This window comes from Zosterops lateralis (genome assembly GCF_965231275.1).
Source record: "Zosterops lateralis genome assembly, chromosome: 7".
Lineage (NCBI taxonomy): Eukaryota > Metazoa > Chordata > Aves > Passeriformes > Zosteropidae > Zosterops > Zosterops lateralis.
The window spans coordinates 1062479-1075007 of record NC_139767.1 but is presented as its reverse complement, the minus strand read 5'-3'; the positions used below and the strand labels follow the sequence as shown (position 1 = coordinate 1075007).

The following is a 12529-nucleotide window of genomic DNA, read 5'->3' as shown; positions in this document are numbered from 1 at the left end:
AAAGCTGCTGGAGTTAAGGAATAATTCAGCACAGGATGGGAAAAGCTGTGGGCTGGAAATGCCAACCACCGGAAATACAGAACTGTAGAATTGGGAAAGCTCTTCAAAATCATGGGGTCCAAATACAATGCCCAAAACTGCCAAGATCACCACTAAACCATGTCTCCAAGTGCCACATCCACACCTTAAAGCTCTTCTTCAAGAGGGGCAGAAGAAGCTAAGGGAATATTTGCAATACATCTTTCCCCATGTGCAATTTCATATGTATATATATATATATATATATATATATGTAAACCAGAACATGGATGGGATATAAACACCCATATATAAATACACATAAATATATGTAAACCCCCCACATATCCAGAACTTCTTTGCCAGGAATGACAATGAAGTAACTCCAATATCTCCATGGTCTCAGCAGAGACAGCCCCACCTTCTCTCTCCCCTCCTCTCACACATCACTCACTCCATTATCCAGCTAAAAATAAAGGAACCTTGAGCATCCAAGTGTCCCACGGGCCACTGGATGATAAACATCAAGCCTTGGTGTTAGGAACCTCTCTCCAGGGCTGGGAGCACCCAGCTCACTGACCTCAAATTCTCTTCCTTCCAGGCTTTCCCTCATCCAGAGCTAAGCCAGTCCTCAGAAGTTATAAACTCTCAGGCCACAGTGGTAAAACTCCAGCAGGACTCTTCTTTCCCCCCACTATCCTCCTGATGGGTTTATAGTCCCCTCATGATCCACACTGTCACACCAGGACTTCCTTGCCAGCAATAATGGGTTTCCCCCACTACAACCCAGCAGCTCCCTGGGACACAAAAAGTGCTGATGCTCAGGTGTAATAAATAGTTTTAGCCCTGCCCTCTGCTTTGCCCCCACAGGGGAATAAGGACAGGGCCCCACATGGATTATTTGTCCTGCAGGAGGTTCTGTAGCTGATGAGGGACAAATTCTCAGCTCTTAGGACTCTTTGCATCCCAATCCCGTGATGAAAAATGGGCAGCACCTCCAGAGAGGCCGGGTTGGGTGGGAAGATGTTTGGTACCAGAATCTGCAGGGGAAACTGGCAGAGTTTATACCATCATTGCCACCTCATTCCCAGTCTGGGCTACCCTGGAGCTGCTGGAAGTCCCAGAAGGAACACAGCAGGTCCCAGGGCTGGGATGAGGCAGCAGAAGTCCCCCCACCTCTCTGGAGCCATCAGGTGCTTCCCCTTGGCCATTACTGGGAGAGAAGGCCCTGTCCAGATCCACAGGGATGGCTGAAGGCCTTTTGTTCCAGAGATGTGGCTGTGGATGGGGAACAACCAAGCACAGGCTCCAAGGAGAAATTTAGGAAGGGATTCCAGGCTGTGAGGATGGGGACACCCTAGCACAGGGTGCCCAGAGAATCTGTGGCTGCCCCTGAATCCCTGGAAGTGACCAAGACCAGGTTGGAGAAAGCTGGTCTGGTGGAAGGTGTCTCTGTCCAAGGCAAGGGGTGGGATGGGATGAGCTTTAAGGCCTTTCCAGCCCAAACCATTCTGGAATTCTGTGATTCTGTGAAGAATGGTGTGTGGGTCGTGAGTTGCTACTTTTGGTGTTTATTTCTCTCCAGCACTCATTGTCCTCTTGAGCAGCTCCCTCCTAAGCAAGCAGGCGTTTTCCAAGGTTGGTTGGGAAGTGTGTGGCCCATCCTGGGAGGAGGAAACCTGCAGCACTGCCATTCCCTTCCAGCCCCTGGACATTTTTACCACACAGCAGAAGGGTGGGGAAGCTGCCAAAGAGCTGGAAGGGCCCCCTTTGTTAGGGAGGCACAGGAGGGGCATTCCAGAGGCTATTTAAACATTAACCAGCACAACAATCACCCTGTGTTCCCAGTTCCCACTGCCATGCTGGGCCTTCACCTCAGGGTGGGTGGATTGCAGAGTCCTGAGCTGCTCCCAGCCCTGGGGACATGGCCTGGCACGGTGCTGTGGCGGTGACAGGAGTTTCTGTGCCACCCCCTCTGCCCGCAGGGTGCCAGCGCCATCCCCGTGGCTGCAGGCAGCCCACAGATGTGGGGTCAGGGGGTGAGGACGGGTTGTTAACTTCCCTCTCACAGCCATCACTTGCAGGACACGGCTGGAGGGTTTCAGAGGGCTTAGAAGTGAAGCCAGCGTGGCCTGGAGCTGCTGGGAGCTGAGCCGAGGTGCTCAGCCAGCCCTGACCCAGCTCCGGTGCCCACAGCACAGCAGGAGGACCTGGATCTGCTGGGATCTCCCCACACCCTCAACCTTCAACACCTTTCTTCACCAGGGAAGGGACAATCCTGCAGGTTTAGCCTCTCACCATGCCCCAATTTCTTTCTGAAAAAAGAAAAATGCTGGCAATTTCCTTTTATTCCTGTGGAAAAGAAGTCTGGGACAAGTTGAGTGATGTGACCAAGGTTAGGCAGGAGTAGAAAAAATCTGCATTTAGGCCCATCTTTGCATCATGCTCTCTTCCTGGCAGCAGAACACTTGAAAGCAATGCCAGGTGGGATCAGGAGTTTTGGGAGAGCCTGTTCCCCCAGTCCCCACCTTTTGGGAATGCTCCAGCACCACGGGATCATGAGAATGAGAGCAGCTCACCCCAGCTGGAAAATTTGGGCTGAGCAATAAACATAATCCTGGAATGATTTGGGTTGAAAAGACCTTTAAGACCATCCCATTCCACCCCCCTGCCATGGGCAGGGACACCTTCCACTATCTCAGGCTGCTCCAAACCCTTTCCAACCTGGCCTTGGACACTTCCAAGGATCCAGGGGCAGCTCCAGCTTCTCTGGGCACCCTGTGCCTCCCCACCCTTTTGTTCTTTATTTACTGATTTTATCATTATTTATTAAGAAATATATTTATTATATTTTAATATTATTACTATTAATAATAATTAGAATTCCTATCTATTGTATCATTCACAGCAATAACTAAGGATGACTGCTAATAAATGAGAAGAATCTAATCTGTGGACTGATGAAGAGCGCTCTGCCCTTCTCACCAATTCCCGTCATGCTTCCAGCGTTTTGGGAAGCTGCGGGATGCCATCAGCCGGGGCGGTCAGGCAGGGAGGACAGGGGGTCATGGGACACATGGGATTCCTTCTGGTCACCTGGGGGGTGTCCAGGCTCCATAACTCACCTTCCAACAGTGTTTTAATGTCATTGCTGGAGAGTTTGATGGGCTTTGTGAGATTTCCTCCCTGAAATCTCACACGAATGTCTGAAGGAAGCAAACACAGGCTAAGCTGAAATAAACAGAATGGTTTATTAGAGCAAATATTCCCAGGCTGAGCTTTCCATATTCAAACATCCTCATGCTGAAATGTCTCAATTTGCTCTAGCAGGCCAGCACAAGGATTTTTTTTTTGCACGGTGTGTGTGCAAAGTGCTTAAAGTAACTCACAGCAGAGGCCTTTTGCTGCTCAGACAAAAAGTTCTGGTGATTTGGGGGTAATTCATATTGAAGAAGCTCCAGGATGGAGCTGCCTGAAACAAAGCAAATAACATATGAATCACTGTGGGATTATTTTTTCTTTCTTCTGGTAGATTTCTAGCCTGTTTTAAAGTGATGGTCATCCTCAGCCCACCCCAAAATTTGGCCAGAAGCACCTGGTGCTGTGCAGTCTCTGCCAGTGCACTCCACCATGCTCCAAGGATCCAGCGCCCTCCGGATTGCATTAACCAGGATGATCCTTTTAAAGATCCTTGCTTGGGAAGTAAATCCCATTTGAAATAAAGCAGAGGGATTTAGCTTAATGAGGCAAAGCCAGGGCAGAGAGGCAGAAAGACCTGTGTGGCTGATACAGTACGAGGCAAGGCAGAACTTGCAGCAGAGGGACTCCTGGGGTGGAGGAGACATCAGGAAGCTGCGTGCTTGGAAAAGTGGGATATACCAAGCTGGTGGGGCTCCCTTGTCCATGGGAACACTTGGATATCACTCAGCAGCCTTCCCTGGTGGCCTTCAAAGGGGGATGGGGTCCATCAGGGACCAGCAGAGGAGCAACAGGAGACACACTGGTGTCTCCTCTCCACTTATTCCTGTTCTGACCCCTCTCCCACTGCTCCCAGCCCTGATCCATCCTCTGCTGTTTGGAATTTTCCAGATCCTTCTCAGCTGGTGCAGCCCACAACCCAACCACTCCCTCCCTGACTGTTTTATCCCTGGCCTGTCCCGTGCAGGGGCAGCATCCTTGGGCATTGCCCGGTGGTCCCATGTGCCACCAGGGTCCCCAGACATCACGCCGGGGACTGTCCCTCGCTGTCCGGCCGCTCTGCCTGCCCAGGGAGGTGGCGCAGCCCCATCAGTCAGGGCCAGCGCTTCCTCGGGGCGCCGCAAGGTCAGCAGCCCCTGGTGCGATGTTTTCATGACAACGGGCCCAAACATCGCCTTCCCCCTGCTGACAGAAGCACTCTGGCCAGCGGGACAGCCTGCTCCAAGGAGGATGTCCGTCCTTGCTGCTGGAAGCACAGGGAGCTCTGCTGGCCACAGGGCACAGCCCCTTCCCGCAAAGCCTGGGAGAAACCCCAGCTCGGCCCCTCCACGGCACTGGGGGAGGGAGTAGATACAGCTGCAGAGTCACACACACCCGGTCACGGCCTCCCAAAGCCACAGCCCAAACCCTCGCAGCTGTTTCTCTTCCCCATCACAGGGAAAGGGATAGTTCCCCTTTAAACCAGGAGGAAAGCCTCCCCCAGGTCCATGTGGACCAAAATCCAGCTCCCCTGGCACACAGATAAGCCCAGGGACACAATTACAGCATGCACGCTTCCATGCCAGCTGGAAAACCCCCCAAAATCAGCTTCTGCTAGGTGGGATCAGTGAGGACAAGTCCCTTCAGGCTAGGGAAGGTGTGGGCACTGCAGCATCCACTGCTGGGCTTTCAGATCCATGAAACCAGGAGGAGCACATGGTGTCCCATGGAAAATGGGGCCAGAGGATGGTCAGGAACATTTTCAGGAGCACTGGACTGTGTGGCAGAGGGATAGGAGCCCATGGGAGATGCTCTGTGTGAGGAAGGAGCCCGTGGGGAGCTGCACCTTCCAGAGCCTCTCTGCAGGGTCAGGGGGCAGCTGAGCAATCCACAACTTAATCCTGGAATGCCACAGCTGAGCTCCAAGGGATTTCTGAGCAGCTCAGCAGCTGTAGCACTGGGTAAGCCTTTAAGGTTCAAAGAAACATGGAATCTCCTGAGCTGGAAGGGATCCACAAGGATCCAGTGCAGCCTCTGGCCCTGCACAGACACCCCAACAATCCCACCCTGTGCATACCTGAGAGCATTGTCCAAACCCTCCTGGAGCTCTGGCAGCCCTGGAGCTGTGCCTGTTCCCTGGGGAGACTGGGCAGTGCCCAGAACCCTCTGGAGGAAGAACCTTTCCCTCATGCTCCTGCCTGATCCTGCCCTGACACAGCTACAGCCATGCCCTGGGGTCCTGTCACCCCTCAGAGGTCCCCATCCCTGATCCTGCAGAACAGACACCACATCCCCTCACTCAGGCACTGCACACCCCATGAACCTCGGGAAGGGTGAGAACACCCCAAGCCCTTCCAAATCTCACTTTCACAAGTCAGCTCATCATTTCCCCTCTGGCTGCCTCGTCATCAAAAAAAAAAAAAAAAAAAAAAAAAAGTCATTTGCCACCCAGCTGCACTGCTCCCCTCCGAAACGTCACCCTGGGTTTCCTGTGTCAGCAGCCACCCAGGAGCAGAGGCAGCCTCGAGCTCTGTCTGCTGCAGCATCCTGTTCCCAAGTAGTGTTTTAACCCCTGCAGACCTGGCTCTCTGCCACCAACACCGCTCTCCCGAGGCCACCCGTTTAAAAAAAAAGCCAGGCTGAGCAAAAATGGAAACTTTCTCTCTGCATGATCACTCCCCTAACATGGATTTAAAATCAGAGGAAGTGGTGGAACAAAATCCTCCCCTCACCAGAAAGTATCCTCCTTTCTCACAGACAGCAGCAGAGATGCAGACATTGAGTGACCTGCAAAAGAGCTCAGATTTCATTAACCAGCAAATTATGGATGTCCCCTGTGTCCTAGCGGGCTGCCACGTGACAGACCCGTGACACTGGATCCTCGGCAGGTCACTTCTCTGTCCCCTTGTCTCCTCTCCTTGGGGAGGCAGCAGGAACCTCCTTCAAACCACACAAAATGCAGCACTGATATTGAGAAATGAGCAGAACACTGGGTTTTGGTTGTTTTTTGTGTTTTTTTTTTTAATCAGGCCCTTTCATTGTATAAATAATTTATTTCAGTTCACAGCATTATGTCTGCATCTTAAAAAAAAATAAAAAAACACAGAAAAAGGAAAAAAGGAAAGACGAGAGGAGGAACAGAGACTGACGGACAATGGCGAGAGGAGGACACGGGGCAGTGGGATGTCGTGGATGGGAACACGGCAAATGGACCTGGGGGAATGAGACCTGCCAAAAAATCACAGGCCATTCATAATTTCAGGAGATGCACAGCCTTGCAAAGAGCCCAGACACTTCCCCTTGGGAGCTGCTCTGCTGAGGCCCCTCTTCTTGCACCACCCGAGGGCGACACTCATCTTCACACAGGTTGTGGGGGGAAAACCGGGTCGTGGTGGAACGGAACCGGGTGGTCACGGAAACACCACGGAAGCCAGGAGCTACTCGTTGGAAAAGTCCTTTTAATTATTGCAGAAAGCAGAGTGGTCAACAAGGGCACGGGCACGGCGTCCCGCCTGGCTCAGCCCGAACCTTCCAGCACTCTGCTGTCTCTCCAAGGGGATGCTCCGCTGGGTGGAACGAGCTCCCAGGAAGGACCCAGACCTGTAACAACAGCCTTTCCATTGCCAGCATTTGCTAAACCGAGACCAGCCAGGAGGTGAAAAAAACCACCACTAACAGCCTGCACGTGCCATTCCTAAAACCTGATCCCTCTGGAGCTGCTGGGGTCAGCACAGCTTTTACATTTCAAACAGGTCGCTCTCCAAAAAAAGGGTTAATACATGTGGCTTCTGCGGCATCAAAAATAAATAATTCTTTTCTCTCTCTCTCTCTCTCTTGACAGCAAGTACCAAAGTGTCGGAGGCGAAGACAAAGCAGGGAAACCCGAGGAAGCGGGAGGAGAGCCACCTGAACGGATGGGACCAGCCCACACAAATCGGGACTCGCGCCGGGAACTCAAACCCCGCAAGAGGAGAAGAAACACAACTCGGCTGCAACATTTGTTCCCTAACAAACACCCCCCGCCCCACCCCCCCCTCCCCAGAAAAAAAAAAAAAAAAAAAAAAAAAAAAAAAAAAAAAAAAAAAACTGTTTGGAAGGTGCTCGTCGCTGCAGGGGGAGGATCAACTCTGAAGGGCGTTTCGCTTTCGTCTGCTCGGTGCTTTCCCCTTGGCTGCTCTGGGAAGGGGTTTGCAAACGGAAAAGCTGGTGTAAAATCACCAGAAAATCCTGCCTGTCTCCAGATTCAGGATATTTGGCCCCTGAGGGCTGCCTGCTTCAGCTCTGTGGGAAGCCAGGACCGCGGAGAGCCGGATCTCAGGCTGAAACACAGGCAGCAAGTGGATTTTGGTCCCCAGCCCCAAGCAGGTACCAAAATGTTCACTTGCAGGAGGAGGAGGCGGCCAGGCCAGGCCCGACCCTGCCCGGGTGCTCAGGGTGCTCTGCAGAGAGAGCTTGCCCATGTGGCTACTGGGATAAGCGAGGGGCTTTTAATCAGGTTTGAATCTTTATTAAAAACCTACCACAAAAACTCTTCACCCCCTGCCATCTTCCCTTCACAGTAGAGATTTTTTTGCAGGTTCTGGCCATCTCTGTCCATCCATCTATCCTGCCCTGTCATGATCACCCCCGCCCCACCCCCCACCCCCCCCCCGACTTGGCCTCCTGCCCCACTGCAGAGCAGCACAGTGGCCAGGACCCCAAACTCTGCCTTTTTGGGGGGTTTTACCGAGTGACCCCTAGTTCGGATCACCTGCTGGGAGCCCCCTGTGCACGGGGACGATGCACACCTGCGGGGGGCTTTGCTGCAGAAGGTGACACCACCGAGCCTTTGAGAAATGGGGGGTTCCTGCACAACCCCCCCAACGCTTCCAGCAGCGTTCACCCCAAACCCTCGGGTGTATTTTTTTCCTTTTTCCACCCTTTTTTTGAGCCAAGAGCTTAAAGCTCTGCACCATTCAGCAGCTGCTCAGCACCCCAATGTCGCATCCTCCCCCCCCCACCCCAAAGGCTGCCTGTCCTTGCTCTGCACCCTAAAACACCAGCCAGGGTGGGTGGATGTCCCCTTACCCATCACACCCACCCCTCCAAGACATTTTCTGCTGGGCCAACCCACCCTCCAAGCTTTCAACACCCCTTCCCACCGCCACCCGCGGGGGAGGGATCCAGGGATGCGGGGATCAGGGCTGCAAGCCCCCTCCCCGCTGACCTTGCCGAGCCACGGTGCATCCGCACCCCCCGCCTCAAAATGCATGTGGGGGGCTGGCATCGACACTCCCAAATGCCCCCAAACGCCCATGCTGAAGATCCAAAAGCACGCTGGGCTTCTCTTGAACGCACTTCAACAGGGTCCTGCCCTGTTGGCTCCCTGGCACACACAAAGGCTCGGTGGTCCTGGAGGATGGAGAGGGGGGATTCATCCCGTTTTTCCATGTTTCCAGCTCAAAGGAGTCCGGATCAGACCCTCAGGAGCACGGGGCGGTGGGAGAGGGGAGCTCCAGGATCTGGCGGGAGCCGCTTTGTTACCATTGTCTGTCCTTTGGGGAAGGAGGAAAACAATGAAGAGGGGGAAAAAATAAAAGAACAAAAAAAAAGAGAACTATTAAACCCAAAAGAATCGCTTTGGTTCTGTCTCCCCCTCGGTTCCTTTGTCTGCTCCTCCATCCCTGCCCGCCTCGGCTGGGCTTCTACCGCTTCTTCTTCTGCTTGAGGGACTTCCTGCGCTTGAGGATCATCTCGTAGAGCTTGTCCATGCCCTCTGTCAGCCCCTCGCCGATGATGGCGCAGGCGGGCTGGATGTGGTAGGTGGTGGAAGGGGTCAGCTCGTGGAGGGCCAGCTGCTTCTCGATCTCGGCCACCGGCAGCGATTTGGGCAGGTCTTGCTTGTTGGCGATGACCAGCAGCGGGGTGCCCTGGTTCTCCGCGAACTTGGTCACCTTGTGCAGCTCCGTTTTGGCTTCCTCCAGCCGGTCCACGTCCACTGAGTCCACCACGTAGATGATGCCATCGGTGCAGCGGCTGTACGACTTCCAGAGCGGGCGCAGCTTCTCCTGGCCGCCCACGTCCCAGAAGTGGCAGCTGATGCCCTTGGCCGTCCCGTTGCTGAGCCGGATCTTCTCCGTGTTGAAGCCGATGGTGGGCACGGTGTTGACGAACTCGTTGAACTTGAGGCGGTAGAGCACCGTGGTCTTGCCCGCCGAATCCAGGCCCAGCATGACGATGTGCAAGGACTGGAAGGCGGAGATGTTGGAGGAGATGTTCCCCATGGCCACGGCTCGCGGCCGCGCTCACAGCCCCGCGCCCATCCCCGCGCCGCCGGCCCGCAGCGGGGGCACGGCTCGGGGCGGCGGAGAGAGCCGGGAGCGGCGGGGAGACGGGAGCAGGGATCGGGAACACGCAGCGCGGCTCCACGCGGCGGCAGCGCGCCGGGACTGCCGAGCCCCGCCCCGCTCGGCAGGAGGAGGAGGAGGAGGCAAAGGAGGAGGAGGAAGAGAAAGAGGAGGAGAGGAGGAGGAGGAGGAGGGACCGCGCCGCCGCCTTCCTCCCGCTCCGCCCCGCGTCCTGCCCGGATCTCCCCAGCCTGCACCGCCCCTCCTGAGCTTCACCTGGCCCTGCCTGAGCTTCTTCACCTGGCCCTGCCTGAGCTTCTTCACCTGGCCCTGCCTGAGCTTCTTCACCTGGCCCTGCGCTTCTGCTCCTCGGAGAACCCGGGAGCTCGGTTATCCTCGTGTTTGTCATCGTGACCGACCGCAGCAAGCAGCAAAATAAAAAACCCCAAGCCAAGGTGTGGCTGCTCCATCCCTGCAAGTGTCCAAGGCCAGGTTGGACACTGGGGTTTGGAGCAACCTGGGATGGTGGAAGGTGTCCCTGTCCGTGGCACCAGCTATTTTTTCAGGTCCCTTCCAACCCAAACCATTCTGGGATTATTCATTGCACGTGAGACACCAGGAGGGACTTTGCATTGCACCAGAAGCTGTTCAGGCACAGGTCTCCAGGGACACCTGGCACCAGTGATGATTCGAGCTGGAAAGCAGCAGAGCAGTGTGGAGGATCTGTGTCCCCTGCTGCTGTCACAGTGTCCCAAAGCAAAGAGATGCCACGCGGGGAAAACCTCACCTGTGCTGGATCCAGGGCAGGGCTGGCACTAATGTTGATCACTGCTGCTAATGCCTTTTGGGCCTCATATTTTGTAAAGGTTGTGAGTGCTCCCGAGGTCTCCACGGCCGGAGAGCTGAGCTATGGAATTTCTGTCCCAGTTATTCACAGAAGGAACCTTAAAGATCTGCTTCCGACTAAAAATCCAGTTCTATCCCTCTGCCACGGGCAGGGACACCTTCTCCTACCCCAGGCTGCTCCAAGCCCCGTCTAACCTGACCTTGAACACTTCCAGGCAGCCACAGCTTTTCTGGGCAAAACCTGAGCCAGAGCTGTTGCTTTTATTTCTGCTCTCGCTCAGGAGCCAAAAAGCAGCAGCAGGCTGGTTGCTACAATATTACCCATTGCCTCTTTTTACAACGTTTGTAAAATAAATATCGACTCTATGTGACAGCTTAGCCAGAAAGCCCCAGAGGAAGAAGTGCCCTGCAGAAGACAGATACTGCTTTTAATTTAAGATGCTTTCACCCCTCAGCGTGTGGTGAGGATTTGTTGGGCTGGAGTGGGATCATTCCTCACATTCATATTTCATCCCGAGGATGCGTGTGGAGGCTTTGTGTGGAGATAAGGCTACCTTATTAACACATGCTGTCATTAAAAATATAGGCAACTTGCTTTTGCAGCCCTCAGAGGTGACACTGGGCACAGTTTTGTGGAAGTCACCATGTGGTGACAGCGGGAAAAGAGCAGGGAACTCTGTGCTCGGCATCATGCAGGCGGGAGAAACACTCCTTGGCACGAGTGAGGTGGCACTGCTAATCCAAAGTCGAGGCACACGCACTGGATGGGCTAGAAAATGGAAATGTTTTGTGCAGCGGGGCTGTCCTAGACTGATCTTTGAGCTGGTGTGAGCTCAGGCTTTACTCTGCTGCCACGCCAAAGAAATAAGGTTCCGAGAGCACGGGGAGAAAAGCTGTAAGTGATCACCTGACTCCAGGACCCGGAGCATTAAAGAGGAATAAAAAAATACCAGAAACAGAAGAATACGGTCATATCTGTGAGTGGCAGATCCGGCACTGGCACCGCTCTCATCTCTTCTGCCTCAATGGCTCCAGCAAAAGCTTCCTTAAAGGCTGCTGTTAAGGATAATCCCAAAGCGAGGGCATCCCGGGCTGCTCCCAGAATTAGTGGCTAATCTGCGTGCAGTAGGGCTGGGATTTAGGAATTTACCGTCGGGCTGTGAGCCCATGCTCGGGAGTGCAGGGGATGCTGTTTCAGCTCTCGGTGCTGTGCCGGGTAGCGCTCCCCAGGGAACTCCTTCCCCAGTCTCCTTCCCTCTCTCCCTCTCTCTTCCTTCATCCCGCTGCTGGAGACAGCTTGGAGCCTCAAGAAAAGCCACACAGGCCACCAGAATTCCTTTCCCCGCCATCCAAAGTCTAAAGGGGAGTCTTCCCTCCTGCGCACCCCTCCTTTTTTTAAGCCGGTTCTAAATAAAGGTGAGATTAGATAGCCAGGCTGATCAAACCTGGGGATGTTCTCCAAACCGCCCTCAGATGAGACAGTCCCGAGGGGATGGAGATAAACGGGAGCGTCGCAGCGGTGAATTATGCTGCGGCTAATGCCTGCTATCCATAAATAAGCTGGTAAAACCTCCGCGGAATATTAAGCGCAGAAATAACAGCGTTAATCGCAGCTGAGCGGAGTCTGCCAAGTCCATTCGGTGACAAATTTAGGGAGAGGAAACCCATCTTTTCCACAAACCCCCCGCCTCTAGCTGCTTTTTCTCCCCCCTCGCCGCCCTTCCCCTCCTATCAAGGTTAAGCAGCCAAGGTTAAAGGCAGCATTAGCATCTAAATGTGCGTCTGAGGATGTGACAAAGGGACCGCTGCTGGTCCCCAACATTTCGCTCAGGCGGCGCGAAGACTCTCGCTGCCATAGTAACTGTTTTCAGACATGGCAATTATTTCTTCCCAGCTTTTACCCATCCCATCTCCCTTCCCCCAGCTCATCCTGCGCTTCTAACTTTTTTTTTTTTTTTAAAAATATATTTTTTCTCTCTCTTTTTTTTTTTTTTTTTTTTTTTTTTTTTTTTTTTTTTTTTTTTTTTTTTTTTTTTCGGGGGGAGAAATACAAAGGGGCTTCGACGTCCCGGAGCTAAGGGAGGGATGCTCCCCGCGCTTCCACGGCCGAGGCCGCGCAGGGATTATCCCTAATAGTGACTTTTAATCTGCATCCAATTAGC

The 12529-nt window shown here is 53.7% G+C and overlaps 1 protein-coding gene across 1 annotated transcript; it reads right to left on the bottom strand.

The window, feature by feature from the left end:
- Positions 1-7847: 7847 nt before the first annotated feature.
- Positions 7848-9566, bottom strand: ARL4C (ARF like GTPase 4C). The gene has a single exon (XM_083865363.1). The coding sequence runs from the start codon at positions 9456-9458 to the stop codon at positions 8880-8882; it is 579 nt and encodes a 192-aa protein (XP_083721489.1). The 5' UTR covers positions 9459-9566; the 3' UTR covers positions 7848-8879.
- Between the last annotated feature and the right edge of the window lie 2963 nt (positions 9567-12529).

What these genes read in the sequence shown, in the direction of transcription:
- ARL4C (XM_083865363.1), bottom strand. Translation starts at nt 9,458, where the DNA reads ATGGGGAACATCTCCTCCAACATCTCCGCCTTCCAGTCCTTGCACATC.